The 18226-nt window shown below is 44.6% G+C and overlaps 1 protein-coding gene across 1 annotated transcript in view; it reads left to right on the forward strand.

Annotated features, from left to right (window-relative positions):
• Positions 1-18226, forward strand: part of sgsm3 (small G protein signaling modulator 3) — a 291927-nt gene that overhangs the window by 66730 nt on the left and 206971 nt on the right. The window contains exons 8-9 of the mRNA XM_068019899.1: positions 6093-6288; positions 12105-12250. Coding sequence (XP_067876000.1) covers positions 6093-6288; positions 12105-12250 — 342 coding nt within the window. The remainder of the gene's footprint in view (positions 1-6092; positions 6289-12104; positions 12251-18226) is intronic.

The following is an 18226-nucleotide window of genomic DNA, read 5'->3' on the forward strand; positions in this document are numbered from 1 at the left end:
CCTGCTCCGACAGCCATCAGAATTGTATCCTTTGTGTTGCCTCTCCTCGTTCTTCCTACCAAAGTATATCACTTCACACTTCTCTGCTTTAAATTTCATCTTCCACGTGTCTGCCCATTCAACCAGCCTATGTCCTCTTGATGCCCGTCACTATACTCCACAGTTCACGTTCTTTCCAAGTTTATATCTGAACTAGAGCTACTTCTAAGTTCTGTTTCATTGAAACCTGGTTCTGAAGACAAGTGATGCATTGAAATATTTGCCTATCTGGTTAGATGTTCTAGCATCCTAACTATTCCATCAAAGCCTATTTCTGTCAACACTTTGCATTTAGAAGTCTTGTTTCGCAATCTGTTCCCTTTTTAACTTAGAGTCATAGTCATTATGGCACAGAAGGCAGCTTTTGAGTCCATGCCAGCTCTCTGTAGAACTATTTAGTCAGTCCCATTCCCAGCTCTATTCCCAAAGTCCCGCAAGTCAATTTCCCTCAAGTGCCTATCCAGTTTCCTTTTGAAATCGTTGATCATCTCTTCTTCCAGCACCCGCGTAGGCTCCGAATTCCAGGTCATTACCACTTGCGTAAAAAAAAAAGTTCTTCCTCACATCCCCCCATATCTCTTGCCCAAAACCTTAAATCTATGTCCCTAGACCTTGTACCATCAGCTAATGGGAGAAACCTTTGTCGACCTTATCTAAACCTGTTATAATCTTGTACACCTCTATCAAATCTCCCCTCAATTTCCTTTGCTCCAAGGAGAACAACCCCAGCTTTCAAACTAACCTTGCAGCTAAAATCCCTCATCCCTGGAACCATTGTGGTAAATCTCCTCTGCACCCTCTCAAGAATCCTCACATCCTTCCTAAAGTGTGGTGACCAGAACTGGTCGCGGTACTCTCATTGTGGCCTAACGAGAGGTTTATAAAGGTTCAGCTTGAAGCCCAAGATCCCATATGCTTTGCTGATTACTCTTAATATGTTGTGCCACCTTCAAAGATCTATGCACATGAACCTGTCCCTGCACACTCTTTAGAACTATGCCATAAAGTCTATATTCCCTCTCCCTGACTCTTCTAAAATGCATGATCTCAGATTTCTCTATTAAATTCCATTTGCCACCTCTCTGCCCACTCTGCGAGCCGATCTATGTCCTGTTGCAATCGATTGGAATCATCCTCACTGTTTGCCACACCTCCAGGTATGGTACCATCAACAAATTTGGAGATTTTACACAGTATTCCAACATACAAGTCATCTTTATATTAAGCAGTGGCCCCAGCACTGACCTTTGGAGAACACCACTGTCTACCATCCTCCAGTCTGAAAGATGTCCATTTACCAACACTTGCTGTTCTCTGTCCTTAAGCCAGTTTTTTTTCCTCAAGCTGACACTGACCCTCCTTTCACATGAGCTTCAATTTTGTTAACCACCCTTTTATATGGTACTTTGTCAAACACTTTCTTAAAATCTATATATATAACATCCATTGCATTCCCTTCATCCACCTTATCTTCATCAAAAAATTCAATTAGATTAGTCAAACATGATCTGCCTTTTACAAATCTGTGCTGGTTCTCCCTAATTAACTCAAACCTCTCCAAGTGCCTGTTAATTTTTTCCCCTGATATTTCTAAAACCTTACCCATCATTGATGTTAAACTGCCCACCCTGTAGTTTCTAGCAATGGCCTTACACCCTGCTTTGAATAAGGATGTCACATTTGCAACTTTCCTACCCCATATCTAGGGAAGATTGGAAGATTATGGGAAGTCCTTTCACTGTCTTCACTCCACACTTCCTTTAGCAACCTGGGATGCAAGCCATCCAGACCAGGTAACTTATCCACTCTAAGCATAGCCAGCTTTCCAGTGCATCCTGTCTGCCAATTTTCACCCTATCTATTACCTCTACCATCTTCAAAGAACAAAGAAAATTACAGCACAGGAACAGGCCCTCCGGCCCTCCAAGCCTACGCCGATCCAGATCCTCTATCTAAACCTGTCGCCTATTTTCTAAGGGTCTGTATCTCTTTACTTCCTGCCCATTCATGTATCTGTCTAGATACATCTTAAAAGACGCTATCGTGCCTGCGTCTACCACCTCCGCTGGCAACGCGTTCCAGGCACCCACCACCCTCTGCGTAAAGAACTTTCCATGCATATCCCCCCTAAACTTATCCCCTTTCACTTTGAGCTCGTGTCCCCTAGTAATTGAATCCCCCACTCTGGGGGAAAAAGCTTCTTGCTATCCAACCTGTCTATACCTCTCATGATTTTGTACACCTCAATCAGGTCCCCCCTCAACCTCCGTCTTTCTAATGAAAATAATCCTAATCTACTCAACCTCTCTTCATAGCTAGTGCCCTCCATACCAGGCAACATCCTGGTGAACCTCCTCTGCACCCTCTCCAAAGCATCTACATCCTTTTGGTAATGTGGCGACCAGAACTGCACGCAGTATTCCAAATGTGGCCGAACCAAAGTCCTATACAACTGTAACATGACCTGCCAACTCTTGTACTCAATACCCCGTCCGATGAAGGAAAGCATGCCGTATGCCTTCTTGACCACTCTATTGACCTGCGTTGCCACCTTCGGGGAACAGTGGACCTGAACACCCAAATCTCTCTGTACATCAATTTTTCCCAGGACTTTTCCATTTATTGTATAGTTCACTCTTGAATTGGATCTTCCAAAATGCATCACCTCGCATTTGCCCTGATTGAACTCCATCTGCCATTTCTCTGCCCAACTCTCCAATCTATCTATATTCTGCTGTATTCTCTGACAGTCCCCTTCACTATCTGCTACTCCACCAATCTTAGTGTCGTCTGCAAACTTGCTAATCAGACCACCTATACTTTCCTCCAAATCATTTATGTATATCACAAACAACAGTGGTCCCAGCACGGATCCCTGTGGAACACCACTGGTTACACGTCTCCATTTTGAGAAACTCCCTTCCACTGCTACTCTCTGTCTCCTGTTGCCCAGCCAGTTCTTTATCCATCTAGCTAGTACACCTTGGACCCCATGCGCCTTCACTTTCTCCATCAGCCTACCATGGGGAACCTTATCGAACGCCTTACTGAAGTCCATGTATATGACATCTACAGCCCTTCCCTCATCAATCAACTTTGTCACTTCCTCAAAGAATTCTATTAAGTTGGTAAGACATGACCTTCCCTACACAAAACCATGTTGCCTATCACTGATAAACCCATTTTCTTCCAAATGGGAATAGATCCTATCCCTCAGTATCTTCTCCAGCAGCTTCCCTCCCACTGACGTCAGGCTCACCGGTCTATAATTACCTGGATTATCCCTGCTACCCTTCTTAAACAAGGGGACAACATTAGCAATTCTCCAGTCCTCCGGGACCTCACCCGTGTTTAAGGATGCTGCAAAGATATCTGTTAAGGCCCCAGCTATTTCCTCTCTCGCTTCCCTCAGTAACCTGGGATAGATCCCATCTGGACCTGGGGACTTGTCCACCTTAATGCCTTTTAGAATACCCAACACTTCCTCCCTCCTTATGTCGACTTCCTTAGTAAAGACTGATGCAAAGGGAAGGGAATAGAGGGATATGGGCCCCGGAAGTGCAGAAGATGTTAGTTTAGACAGGCATCAAGATCGGCGCAGGCTTGGAGGGCCGAATGGCCTGTTCCTGTGCTGTACTGTTCTTTGTTCGCTATACCATTTAAGTACTTAAGTATTCTAGCCTTTCCCTGCGCCCCTAAGCATAAATCACCATTTTTGTCCCTAATGGAACCACCCTGTTTATTGCTATCCGCTTACTATTTACATGCCAGTAGATGATTTTTGAGTTGCCTTTTATGTTGGCTACCATTCTATTCTCTTTGCCAGTCTTGTTTTCCTTTTCACTTCCCCTCTCAACTTACTGTATTTGGCCTGGTTCTCGCTTGAAGACAGGCACCATACACCCTCTTTTTTATGTTTTATCATATTCTCTAATTCACTCACCACCCAAGGAGCCCAATCTGTGGTTCCTCTGCCTTTCCCCTTTGTTGGAATGTGCCTAGCCTGTACCTGAAATATCTCCTCCTTAAAGATCACCCATTGTTCTCTTACAGTTTTTCCTATCAGTCTTTGGTTCCATTTTACTCTGGCTGTATCCCATCTCTTCCCATTGAAGTTAGTTCTCTTCCTATTTAGGAATTCTACTTTAGATTGTTCCTTACTCTTCGCCATGGCTAATCTCAACCTTACGATATGCTGATCACTCTTAGCTAAATGTTTCCCAACAGGCATTGGGTGTACGTCATTCTCCAGAATCAGATCCAGCAATGCCTCCTTCCTAGTTAGGCCGAGAATGTACTGATCAAGGAGGTTCTCCTAAACACATTTCAGAAATTCCTCCCCCTCGTTACCCTTTATTCTAACAGTATGCCAATCGATATTTGAGTAACTAAACTCCCCAATATCACCCCTCTGTAGTTCTTGGCCATCTCTGTGATTTCCCTGCAGATTTGCTTCTCTGTCCCTGAATTATGAGTCCAGTAAGATAACCACTACACTAGCTTACCCACAACTTCCTGAACTCTTCCCCAGTTCCTAAATGGGAAGAGGGCAAACTTCAATGGGAAGAGAGGGAATCTAGCCAGAGTAAAATGGAACCAAAGACTGACAGGAAAAACTAACAGAACAATGGGTGATCTTTAAGGAGGAGATATTTCAGGTACAGGCTAGACACATTCCAACAAAGAGGAAAGGCAGAGGAACCACAGCTTGGATGGTGAGGGAGTTAGAGAATATGATAAAACATTTTTTTTTTAAAAAGGGTGTATGGTGCCTGTCTTCAAGCGAGAACCAGGCCAAATACAATAAGTTGAGAGGGGAGGTGAAGAGGAAAACGAGACTGGCAAAGTGAGATATGAGAATAGAATGGTAGCTAACATGACAATTCAAAAATCATCTACTGGCGTGTAAATAGTAAGCGGATAGCAATAAACAGGGTGCATTCATCTAATTTTGGTCCTTTTTTAATAAAAATTGAATCTTTTATACATTTAACTCCACAAGATAAAACCCCTTTTCACACCTATTCAGGCAGCTGACCAATCTGAGGGATACAGTTTAATCCAAGGTTTCACCTTCAGGTGTTCATTTGGGCAATGTACACTGTGTATCTGGGCTTGGTACCTTGACAGCCTCAGTCTACTGCCTCTAGTAGTGAAAGGTGCTTTGTCCTGACTACTTTCTGAAGCACCCATGGAGTGAATCCCAGGTTCCTGCCCAGTGGAAACTGAATGACAGCTCCAAAAATGGGCAGCGACCTCCCACGCCATTACCACCGTCGCTGCTTTCCCAGCTGTACCATTGACTGGAGCCACCCCCAGAGTCAGTTAGGAGGCCCATTTCAAATGCACATATGGTCCTACACCATACTGATTGTGTGATGCTGTGCCTTGTTCCCCCCCACCCAGCACCACTGTCCCACCCTGCAGCTGTAATCCTGTGGGCTGAAGGTCAGTTAGACGTTTTTTTTATTGGGTGATTGCTTAAAGTAATCGGTCACCGCACAATGTGTTTGTTCACTGTGCCAAAGTACTTCTGAACTCTGAGGTAGCTTCCTTCTCAAACTTTGTCTAACTGCTTTACATCCCCCTTCCAGTGGTGAGGTTGGGGGTGCTGGAGTGGGGTGGGGTGGAACTGTCAGTCTCTATCACAGCAAGTATGGGACAACACAACCATCCAGTAGTTTGGGCAAGATGATTAGTTTGTCTGCTAGTTCACTGCAGTGAGGAAAGGGTGAGTTGCTCTGCAGTGAATGAATGAATGGATGGATAGATAGAGGTGCATATTCCTCACAATTGGTGTCACTGCTCCCTGCGCCAGCCGTTGCTGCGTTGCAGGCGCACTGGTTGTTGGTATCAGTTTCTTCAGTTTCAGTGGTGACTTTGGTAATCTGTCCGATTTAGGTTGAGAATCAGCAAAATACGCTACAGGGTGAGGGGCACTGTTGAAGGAATGGCCTGGCCTGGACTGGACCTGCAGCCTGGGTTCCTGGTCCATCGAGTCCGATGATGTGCAGTGGTGAACTCCGGTGTAATTCTCGCTTTTCTTGTGGCAGGTTGCAGCTTGTCTGCTGCTGTTCCTGGAGGAGGAGGATGCTTTCTGGATGATGTGTGCCATTATTGAGGACCTGGTTCCTCCTTCGTACTTCAGCACCACACTGCTGGGTGTGCAGACAGACCAGAGAGTCCTGCGTCACCTGATCGTACAGTACATTCCCCGACTCGACAAACTTCTGCAGGAACATGATATCGGTAAGAGAAGTGGTGGCCTTTCGATCAGTCAGACAGTCGTCACTTGGCAGATTGATGATGGTGTGGGTTGTTCACTTCGTCTCCCTAATCATGCACACAGTACTGGGCAAGCTTGCAGGTACCTCTCTTGTCCTTTATAAATTAGGAAGAGTACAGGAATGACCAGGGATGGGTTCCATCTTACACTTCCCAACTCTCTGTGGGACGTGCCTTATTAAGAGTATGGTTGAGGGTGTGTGTCTGACCACTCTGTGCTGTAGCATGTTGGAGCTTGTAATCGTGCACTGATGTGTTTCTTGTATGGAAAGCTGGTTAGTCCATAAATCATCTGCGTTTATCCGAAGCTTGATCCTCGCTCTCATGGGTTACTTGGTCAAGTTATATTTTCCAGTTCTCCTTTGCTGTTAACTCTTTATGGGATGCAGGTTACATAGTGCTGGTTGCCCTCCTATACTTGGCTCACGATGGTGAGTGTTGGCAGGGGATTGGGCTCGTTGCTGTCTTCGCGCATTCACTTTCCAGCAGGTGTCACTTCATACTCATCAGCTGGAACGCACTGGCTGATTTTATTTTCCTCTCTTCCTAATTTCCAGTAACCTTGATGTAAAGAAATGCTTCCTGACATAATCCCTCAAAGGCTTAGCTCTAATTTTAAGGTTATGCCCCCTATTTCTGGACTCTCCCTCTAAAGGAAGTAGTTTCTATCTACCGTATCAACTCCTTTGATTATCTAAAACACCCCAGTTAAATCACCCCTTACTCTTCTATATTCAAGGGAATACAAGCTTTGTCAATGCAACCTGTCCTCATAATTTAACCCTTTTAGCCCTGGTGAATCTTTGCTGTGCTCTCTCCAAAGCCAGTATATCCTTCCCGAAGTGTGGTGCCCAGAACTGAATGCCCAAATGGAGTCTAACCAGAGCTTTATACAACTGTAGCATAACTTCCACTCTTTTCTATTCCAACCCCCTTGAGATAAAGGCCAACATTCCAGAACCTGTCCACTAGCTTTTAGTGATTTCTGTACTTGGAACCCTAAATCTGTCTGCTCCTCCACAGTTCCGAGCTTCTCACCATTTAGAAAATATTCTGATCTATCTTTCTTTGGTCCATAGTGAATGACCTCACACTTCCCAATATTGAACTCCATCTGCCACAGTTTTGTCCACTCATTTAATCTATCAATGTCCCTTTGCTCCCGTGTACAATGCTTAAATTGCCATTCAATTAAGTGTCATCTTGGAAATCACTAAAACATAGTGGATAGATACATTTTTTTTTCAAATGTTAAAACGATTGTTGGCTGTATATCAAGAAGGTTGGGATATAGAGGGTTGGAAGTTATGCTACAGTTATATAAAGCTCTGGTTAGACCCAATCTAAGTAGTGCATTCAGTCTGGGCACTGCACCTCGGGAAGGATATTATTGACTGGAGGGGTCCACCACAGATTCACCAGAATAATATTAGGGCTAAAAGGGTTAAATTATGGGGGCAGGTTGTGTAGTCTAGGCTTATATTCCTTTGAATATAGAGGGTGATCTAATTGAAGTGTTTGAGATGATAAGAATTGATATGGCAGATAAAAAGAAACTCTTTCCTTTGGTTGGGAGAGTCCAGAACAAGGGGCCTAATCTTAAAACTGGAGCTGGGTCATTCAGGGGTGATGTCTGGGAACACTTTTCCACACAAAAGGTAGTGGAAATCTGGAACTGTCTCCCCAGAAAGCTGTTGAGGCTGGAGGTCAGTTGAATATTTCAAAAATGAGATTGATGGATTTTTGTTGGGCAAGGGTATTGAGAGATCTGGAACCATGGAGTTAAGATACGGATCAGATGTGATGTAAGTGAATGACGGAACAGGTGGGTTGCTGTTCCTCGGTTATTTTTATTTAATATGTTTTGAAAGTCCTCCTCCTGAATAAGTAAATAACCATAGAGCTCTTTCGAGCCACTGTTCCTCAGTTATAAGTTGCTATTTTTGTTTTTTGGTGAGTGGGTAAAAGCCATCCTGTAATGGATTGTTGGGGATTTTAGTGCGTATGATCTGCACTTTGCTCCATCTCTCTGTATCCTAATGTTGGCGAAAGATCCCAGTGTTCATTCACATCACATCACCTCCCTCGATGCCCCTGTTTATAAAATGCTGTTGGCCTTTTTAATGGCGCTATCACTTTTGAATCCAGTGCATGATCTGAATCCTGATACTGGGCAATTACATTCCTAATGCAACAGTGTTGGTGAAAATACCCTGGAATAGTGTAAGCCATTATGGCTGGAGCTGCCATGGCTGGATGGACATGTGCACTTGCTGTTTGATGCAATGTGACCACTTCTTTCTTGCATTGTATTACTAAGTATTTACAGCACAGAAACAGGCCATTCGGCCAATACCAGTGTTTATACTCCACCCACCTTTCTTCACCTAACCCTATCTACATATCCTTCTATTCCTTTCTCCCTCATATGTGTATCTAGCTTCCCCTTAAATGTATCTGTGCTTGTTGCCTCAACTACTCCTTGTGGTACTGAGTTCTGCATTCTAAGCACTCTCTGGATTTCTCCTTGGTTCCCTATTGATTTAACTGTTTTATATTATGGCCCCTAGTTTTAGTCTCTACACCTACCCAATCAAATCCTTTTCCTATTTTTAAAGACCTCTATCGGGTCACCCCTTTGCCTTTTAGCCACAGCCTTTTCAATCTTTCCTGCTAGGTATAACCTCTCAGTTCTGATGGTACATCTTTTTTTGCACTGGACTTTCTCCAGTGCCTCCATATCCTTTGTATAATATGAAGACTGGAACTGTGCACAGTACTCCAAGGATGGTCTAACCAAGTTTCTATCCAAGTTTGACATAACTTCTCCACTTTGCAATTCTATCCCTCCAGTGCTTTGTTTGCGGTGTTATTATTAACCTGAATTGCTATTTGTAGTGATCTGTACCCCCAGTTCCCTCTGTTCTCCCGACTTACACAGACACTTATTTTCCAAGGAGTGTGCAGCCTTCTTAGTCACCCTACCAAAATGTACAACCTCACACTTAGTTATTATGACACAGAAGGAGGCCATTCGACCCATCAAGTCTATGCTGGCTGGCTATAGAGCAATCCAGTCATCCCATTCCCCTGTTCAATCCTCAGCCCTGCAAGTTTATTTCTCTGAAGTGTCTATCCCATTTCCTTTTGAAATCATTGTCTGCGCTTCCACTATCCTCGTAGACAGAGAGTTCCAGATCATTACCACTCGCTGCATAAAAATGGCCTTCATCACATTGTGCACCCCCCCCCCCCCCCCCACCAAAAACTCTCACCATCCCTGATGTCTCTTGGCCAAAACCTTAAATCTGTGTCCCTTAGTCCTTATACTAAGAAAAGCTAATGGGAACAGCTTTTCTTTATTTACCTTATCTAAACCTTATAATCTTGTAGACTTCTATCAGATCTCCCCTTTGCTGCAAGGAGAACAACACCAGCTCTCCAAACGAACCTTGTAGCCAAATTCCCTCATCGCTGGAACCATTCTGGTAAATCTCCTCTGCATCCTTTCTATAGTGTCATGACCAGAACTAGATGCTGTTTAGATGTGACCTGACCAGAGCTTTATAAAGGTTCAGCATAACTTCCCTGCTGTTGCACGCTGTGATGCCCAAGATCCCATTTGCTTTGCTAACTACGTTCTCAATGTAACCTGCCACCTACAAAGCATTCCCTTCATCAACCTTCTCCATTACTTCATCAAAAATTCAATTCAATTAGTCAAATACAATCTGCCTTTTACAAGTCTGTGCTGGTTCTCCTTAATTAACTCAAACCTCTTGATTTTTTTTTCCCCCTGATTATTATTTCCAAAACCTTACCTATCACTGATGTCAAAATAGCCGCCCTGTAGTTATTAGGGATGTCCTTACACCCTTTCTTGAACATTTGGCACTTTCCACTCCTCTAGCACATACCCCGTATCTAGGGAAGATTGGAAGATTATGGCAAGCTCTTCCGCTATCTTCACTCCCACTACCTTTAACAACCTGGTATGCAAGCCATCTGGACCAGGTGACATCCACTCTAAGCGTAGCCAGTCTTTCAATGAGATCCTGCCTGTCAGTTTTCATGCCATCTATTGCCTCTATCTGCTTCACTGACATTTTGTCAGCATTCTCTTCCTTAGTAAACACTGATACAAAGTACTCATTAAATATTGTAGCCTTTCCCTGTGCCTCTAAGCATATATCACCCTCTTTGTCTCTAATAGGCCCACCCACCTCTTAATATTTACATGCCAGTAGAAGATTTTTGGGTTCCTTTTATGTTAACTATCATTCTATTCTCATATTCTCACTTTGCTGATCTTATTTTCCTCTTCACCTCCCCTCTCCACTTATCGTACTTGGCCTGGTTCTTGCTTGAAGAACTCAGCTGACCTTCATCATACACCCTCTTTTTTTTTATTGTTTCATCATATTCTCTATCTCTTTCATCATCCATGGGGCCTTGGATTTCCCACTTTTCCCTCTTGTTGGAATATACCAAGTCTGTAACTTGACACATGTCTTCCTTTAAGATCTGTAACTTATATTTATATTGAAATTCATTTGTCAATTATATGCCAGTTCTGCAAGAAGTTCTATTTTCTTACCAATTTGCAATCGATTCTGCTACTTGTTCCTTGTGTCCAGTACATTGCCCTTGTCCACCCTTTTTGTTATTCTTTAAACATTTTATAAGGTTGGCCAAGCAGGATCTTTCCTTTTGAAATCTGTGCTGACTACTGTTTATTATATTTTCAGTTTCTAGATGTTTCTCCGTTACATCTTTGACTAAATATTTCATTATTTTGCCTACCACCGACCTTATGCTAATTTGTCTTTAGTTGCCCGGACTTGTTCTAGCTCCCTTTTTAAATACAGGAATCACATTAGCTGTTTTCTGGCAGTATTCCCCTTTCTGATGAATTTTCATATATATGTAATTGTGCCTCTGTTGTCACTTCTTTAACTTCTTTAATGCACTGATATAATCTGTCCAGACTGGGGGTTTAATCCTTTGTAAGTTTGTTTAGCTTTGGTACATCCCTTTCCGTCTTAAATGGCTTTATATTGTTTTCAATATCTTCTAATCTCATGTCCACCATGAAGTCTCCTGGTACATACCAAGGCAGAGTAATTAATATTTCTATCATTGCCTGTGAGTTTATTGCGTGTATCCCTTAGTGCCCCTATTCCTATCCAGATTTTTCTTTTATTGTCTGTATCTGAGGTTCTCCTTGCTGGTCTCCTTCCTAGCTCCCGAAAATGTCTTTTATCATCCTCTCCTTTGTTGTCAATGTATTTAGTTATAGTTCTGTCCTTTTTTTTTTATTCATCCACTGCCATTATTGACTAGTTTGTTCTTACTTTGTGGTGGGATATATTTTGCCTGGATTCTTGTTGTTTACCATTTTAAATAATTTCCACTCCTGTTTGATGTATTTGTCAGTAAGCTTTTCCAGGTTATTTTCCCTAGTTCCAATTACATCCTCTTAAAATTTCCAATTTATTACCTTGGCCTTTATCTTAATTATATGCTTCTCAGTCTTTACCTTTAACATTATGTGGTCGCTATTGCCTTGATGTTCCCCAACGCTTACTTCTCGTTTCTGTCTGGTTATCATTTCCCATAACTAGATCTACTACTGCTCCCTCCCTTGTTGAGCTTTTTACTTACTGGATAAGAAAGGAATCCTGCACATATCGTTCCATTCCCTTTCACTGCTACATTTCTCCACTTATTTGGGGGAAAGTTAAAATCTTCTAATACTTCCTGTTTTGTCTGTCCCACAGAGCTGTCCTTGATCACCCTGCACTGGTTCCTGACGGCATTTGCCAGTGTTGTACACATCAACATCCTCCTCCGAGTCTGGGACTTATTCTTCTGCGAGGGGTCTGTTCTCCTTTTCCAGATCACATTGGGAATGCTCAAGCTGAAGGTACGCAGACAATTATGGGGATTTGGCAGTAAGGAAAGATTTGGGAAGAAAGGTGCAGTGCAGCCCCATCCCTACTACTTCTGACTATGCCTACATCCATGTATTAGGGCCTTTACATCAGCAATTCTTGTTGTCTAGGGTCTTGGCGGGGATTGTGTGCAGAGGCCAAGCGGGCTGCATGGAGTGTGAAAGGAGCAAACTGGCAGCTCAAGTAACTGGTCGCTTTTTAAAAATGCCGATTGTAGTAGATGCTGTAGGATCCAGTATCAATGCTGTAATACTGAGCACTGACCCTGATACTGGGGGTGAATATTGAGCATTGACCCTGATACTGGGGGTGAATATTGAGCATTGACCCTGATACTGGGGGTGAATATTGAGCATTGACTCTGATACTGGGTGTAGGACTGAACACTGACCCTGATACTGGGTGTAGGACTGAGCACTGACCCTGATACTGGGTGTAGGACTGAGCACTGACCCTGATACTGGGTGTAGGACTGAACACTGACCCTGATACTGGGTGTAGGACTGAACACTGACCCTGATACTGGGTGTAGGACTGAACACTGACCCTGATACTGGGTGTAGGACTGAACACTGACCCTGATACTGGGGGTGAATATTGAGCATTGACCCTGATACTGGGGGTGAATATTGAGCATTGACTCTGACACTGGGGGTGAATATTGAGCACTGACCCTGATACTGGGTGTAGGACTGAACACTGACCCTGATACTGGGTGTAGGACTGAACACTGACCCTGATACTGGGGGTGAATATTGAGCATTGACCCTGATACTGGGGGTGAATATTGAGCATTGACTCTGACACTGGGGGTGAATATTGAGCACTGACCCTGATACTGGGTGTAGGACTGAACACTGACCCTGATACTGGGTGTAGGACTGAACACTGACCCTGATACTGGGTGTAGGACTGAACACTGACCCTGATACTGGGGGTGAATATTGAGCATTGACTCTGACACTGGGGGTGAATATTGAGCACTGACCCTGATACTGGGTGTAGGACTGAACACTGACCCTGATACTGGGTGTAGGACTGAGCACTGACCCTGATACTGGGTGTAGGACTGAGCACTGACCCTGATACTGGGTGTAGGACTGAACACTGACCCTGATACTGGGTGTAGGACTGAACACTGACCCTGATACTGGGTGTAGGACTGAACACTGACCCTGATACTGGGGGTGAATATTGAGCATTGACCCTGATATTGGGGGTGAATATTGAGCATTGACTCTGATACTGGGGGTGAATATTGAGCACTGACCCTGATGCTGTGGGACTGGGTGTGATTAATTAACACTGACCCAAATATTGTTGAAAATAAATCTGATAATACTTGCAAGAAAAGAATCCCACAAAAACGCTTGTAGATTCTCATAAAAACCTAGTTGTGCATGAATGTTCTGGAGGCAAGGCAGTCAAGCAGACCTGCCCAGTCCAACCAACATATGACCCAGTTGACATTTAATACCATAACCACAAATCCATCCTTTAACTGCTGTCCTTCTCAATTAGATTCTCCAATCTTCCATCATCCTCCTCTAAATTCTTCCTCTCCCACAGTCTCCACAGCTAGACTCTCCCCTCCACCCATCCTCCATAGTTATACTCTTTCTGTCCTTCCCCAACCTCCCACCTCCCCCCACCTACACTGTTAGCACAGTGCTCCCACAGAACTGGCCCTCTGTTGGGCTGAATACTGAGGGAGCGCTGCACTGTCGTAGGGTCAGGACTGAGGGAGCGCTGCACTGTCGTAGGGTCAGGACTGAGGGAGCGCTGCACTGTCGTAGGGTCCGTACTGAGGGAGCGCTGCGCTGTCGTAGGGTCCGTACTGAGGGAGCGCTGCGCTGTCGTAGGGTCCGTACTGAGGGAGCGCTGCGCTGTCGTAGGGTCCGTACTGAGGGAGCGCTGCGCTGTCGTAGGGTCCGTACTGAGGGAGCGCTGCGCTGTCGTAGGGTCCGTACTGAGGGAGCGCTGCGCTGTCGGAGGGTCACTACTGAGGGAGCGCTGCGCTGTCGGAGGGTCACTACTGAGGGAGCGCTGCGCTGTCGGAGGATCACTACTGAGGGAACGCTGCACTGTCGGAGGATCAGTGCTGAGGGAGCGCCATATTGTTACAGGATCAGTACTGAGGGAGCACTGCACTGTCGGAGGATCAGTACTGACGGAGCATTGCATTGTCGGAGGGTCGGTACTGAGGGAGTGCGGCACTGTCATAGGGTCAGTACTCTTCTCTTTGGCCTCCTTATCTCAAGAGACAATGGGTAAGCGCCTAGATGTGGTCAGTGGTTTGTGAAGCAGTGCCTGGAGTGGCTATAAAGGCCAATTCTCGAGTGACAGACTCTTCCACAGGTGCTGCAGATAAAATTGGTTGTCAGGCTGTGACACAGTTGGGTCTCTCCTTGCGCTTCTGTCTTTTTTCATGCCAACTGCTAAGTCTCTTTGGCTCACCACACTTTAACCCCGCCCTTATGGCTGCCCGCCAGCTTTGGCGATCACTGGCAACTGACTCCCACGACTTGTGATCAATGTCACAGGACTTCATGTCGCGTTTGCAGATGTCTTTAAAGCGGAGACATGGACGGCCGGTGGGTCTGATACCAGTGGCAAGCTCGCTGTACAATGTGTCCTTGGGGATCCTGCCATCTTCCATGCGGCTCACATGGCCAAGGCATCTCAAATGCTTCTGGCTCAGTAGGGTGTATATGCTGGGGATGTTGGCCGCCTCGAGGACTTCTGCGTTGGAGCTAGGGTCCTGCCACCTGATGCCAAGGATTCTCCAGAGGCAGCGAAGATGGAATGAGTTGAGACATCGCTCTTGGCTGACATACGTTGTCCAGGCCTCGCTGCCGTAGAGCAAGGTGCTGAGGACACGGGCTTGATACACTCTGACCTTTGTGTTCCGTGTCAGTGCGCCATTTTCCCACACTCTCTTGGCCAGTCTGGACATAGCAGTGGACGCCTTTCCCATGCGCTTGTTGATTTCTGCATCGAGAGACAGGTTACTGGTGATAGTTGAGCCTAGGTAGGCGAACTCTTGAACCACTTCCAGAGCTTGGTGGCTGATATTGATGGATGGAGCATTTCTGACGTCCTGTCCCATGATGTTTGTTTTCTTGAGGCTGATGGTTAGGCCAAATTCGTTGCAGGCAGCCACAATCCTGTCGATGAGTCTCTGCTGACACTCTTCTGTGTGAGATGTTAATGCAGCATCATCAGTGGGAGGGAGCACCATATTGTGATAGGGTCAGTACTGAGGGAGCACTGCACAGTCAGGCTCAATGCTGAGGGAGTGCCTCATTGTCGGGGGGTCAGTACTGAGGGCGAGCTACACTGTTGGAGGTACCTGCTTTCGAATGAGGTGGACATAAAACATCCCTCGCCACTTTTTGAAGAAGAGTAGTTGAATTGTTTCAGTGTAGTGGTTAATGTTTATTCCTCAATAAACTGCTAAAACACATTATCTGGCCATTTATTTTATTGCTGTTTGTAACACTGTCTGTAGTTCACACCCCACCTAGTATTAACAACTTGCGTTTATACCATTCCTTTAACATAGTAAAATGTCCCAAGGTGCTTCACAGGAGTGTAAATCAGACAAAATTGATATTGAACCGCATATCTGGTACAGTGGTGCAGTGGTTAGCACCGCAGCCTCACAGCTCCAGGGGCGCGGGTTCAATTCTGGGTACTGCCTGTGCAGAGTTTGCAAGTTCTCCCTGTGACCGCGTGGGTTTCCTCCGGGTGCTCCGGTTTCCTCCCATAGCCAAAGACTTGCAGGTTGGTAGGTAAATTGGCCATTGTAAATTGCCCCCAGTGTAGGTAGATGGTATGGAATATGGGATTACTGCAGGGTTAGTAGAAATGGGTGGTTGTTGATCGGCACAGACTCGGTGGGCCAAAGGGCCTGTTTCAGTGCTGTATCTCTAAATAAAAATAAAAAATAAATATGGCGATATTAGGACAGGTGACCAAAAGATTCGTAAGCTGATGGCTGCCAATGGTAGAGCGATTAAAATTGGGGCAGTGCAGAATGTAGAGAGCTCGGATAGTTGTGGGGCTGAAGGACCCAAGAAAGGTCACTGACCTGAAATGTTAACTCTGCTTCTCTCTCCACAGATGCTGCCAGACCTGCTGAGTATTTCCGGCATCAACTATCTCACTAGCCACTTCTTTTAACACCCTAGGATGATGTCCATCAGGACCCGGGACTTGTCAGCCCACAGCTCCAACAATTTGTTCAGTAGCACTTCCCTGGTGACGGTAATTTTCTTGAGTTCCTCCCTCCCTTCCATTTCCTGACTTGCAGATAATTCTGGGATGTTACTTGTATCCTCCGTAGTGAAGACTGATGCAACAATTCATCTGTCATCTCATTATCTGTTATTAATTCTCCAAGCTTATTTGCTTTAGGACCGGCGTTCACTTTGTTAGCTCTTTTCTTTTTTAAATATCTGTAGAAACTCTTACTATCTGTCCTTATATTTCTAGCTAGCTTTCTGTCATACTTCAATATTACCTCCCTTATCAATCTTTCAGTCATTCTTTGCTGTTTTTTATATTCTGTCCAATCTTCTGACCTGCCTCCCATCTTTTGCGCAATTATATGCTTTTTATTTAAGCTTGATACTATCTTTAACTGTTTTAGTTAACCACGGATGGTGAGTCTCCCCCCCCCCCCCCACCCCTTTGGAACTTTTCTTTCTCATCGGAATGTATCTATTCTGTGTATTCTGAAATATCCCCTTAAATGTCTACCACTGCATCTCTATTGACCTATCCCTTAACCTAATTTGCCAGTTCACTTCAGCTAGCTCTGCTTTCCTGCCCTCATAATTGCTCTTTAAGTTTAAAATACTAGTCGTGGACCCACTCTTCTCTCCCTCAAACTGAATAAAATTATGATCGCTGCTACCTAGAGGCGCCTTAACTATGAGGTTATTAATTAATCCTATCTCTTTGCACAATAGCAGGTCTAGTATAGCCAACTCTGTTTCTCTCTCCACAGATGCTGCCGGACCTGCTGAGTATTTCCAGCATTTCTTGTTTTTATTTCTGATTTCCAGTATCTGCAGTATTTTGCTTTTATTCTAGTATAACCTGCTTCTGGTTGGCTCCAGAACGTACTGTTCCAAGAAATTAACCCGAAAACATTCTATGTTCTAATCTAGGCTACCTCTGCCCATCTGATTTTTCCAGAATATCTATAGGTTAAAATCCCCCATGATTATCACCGTACCTTTCTGACAAGCTGCCATTATTTCTTCCTTTATACCCCGTCCTGCAGTGTGGTTAATGTTAGGTGGTCTGTACACCACTCCCACTTGGTTTCCTGAACTTAGGTCATCCCTCTCTATTGCCCTAATACCATCATTAATTAACAGAGCCACCCCTCCACCTTTTCCTAGCGTTTTGTCCTTCCTAAATGCCATGTACCCTTCAATATTCAGGTCCCAATCTATGTCATCCTGCAGCCATGTCTCTGTAATGGCTATCAGATTGTACTTATTTTATTTCTATTTGCGCTTTCAGTTCATCTGTTTTGTTTCAAATGCGATGTGCATTCAGATGCAGAACCTTTAGTTTTGTCCTTTTATTATTTTTGTAACCTCTAGCCTTATCTGTTGATTTACTCTTAGATTTGTATGCTCTGTCCCTTCCTGTCACAGTCTGTTTGTCTTTTCCCATATTAATACCTTCCTCTCTTGCCTTGTCTCTGCTCTTTGATTTACCATATCTTCCCAAATTTGATCCCTTGCCCCCACTATTCAATTTGAAACCCTCTCCGCTTCCCTAGTTATGCGGCTCACTAGAACACCGGCCTCAGCACGGTTCAGGTGGAGACCGTCCCAACGGTACAGCCACCGCTTTCCTCAGTACTGGTGCCAGTGCCACATGAACTGGAACCCACTTCTACCACACCAGTCTTTGAGCCACGCATT

Source organism: Heterodontus francisci, chromosome 41, assembly GCF_036365525.1.
Source record: "Heterodontus francisci isolate sHetFra1 chromosome 41, sHetFra1.hap1, whole genome shotgun sequence".
NCBI lineage: Eukaryota > Metazoa > Chordata > Chondrichthyes > Heterodontiformes > Heterodontidae > Heterodontus > Heterodontus francisci.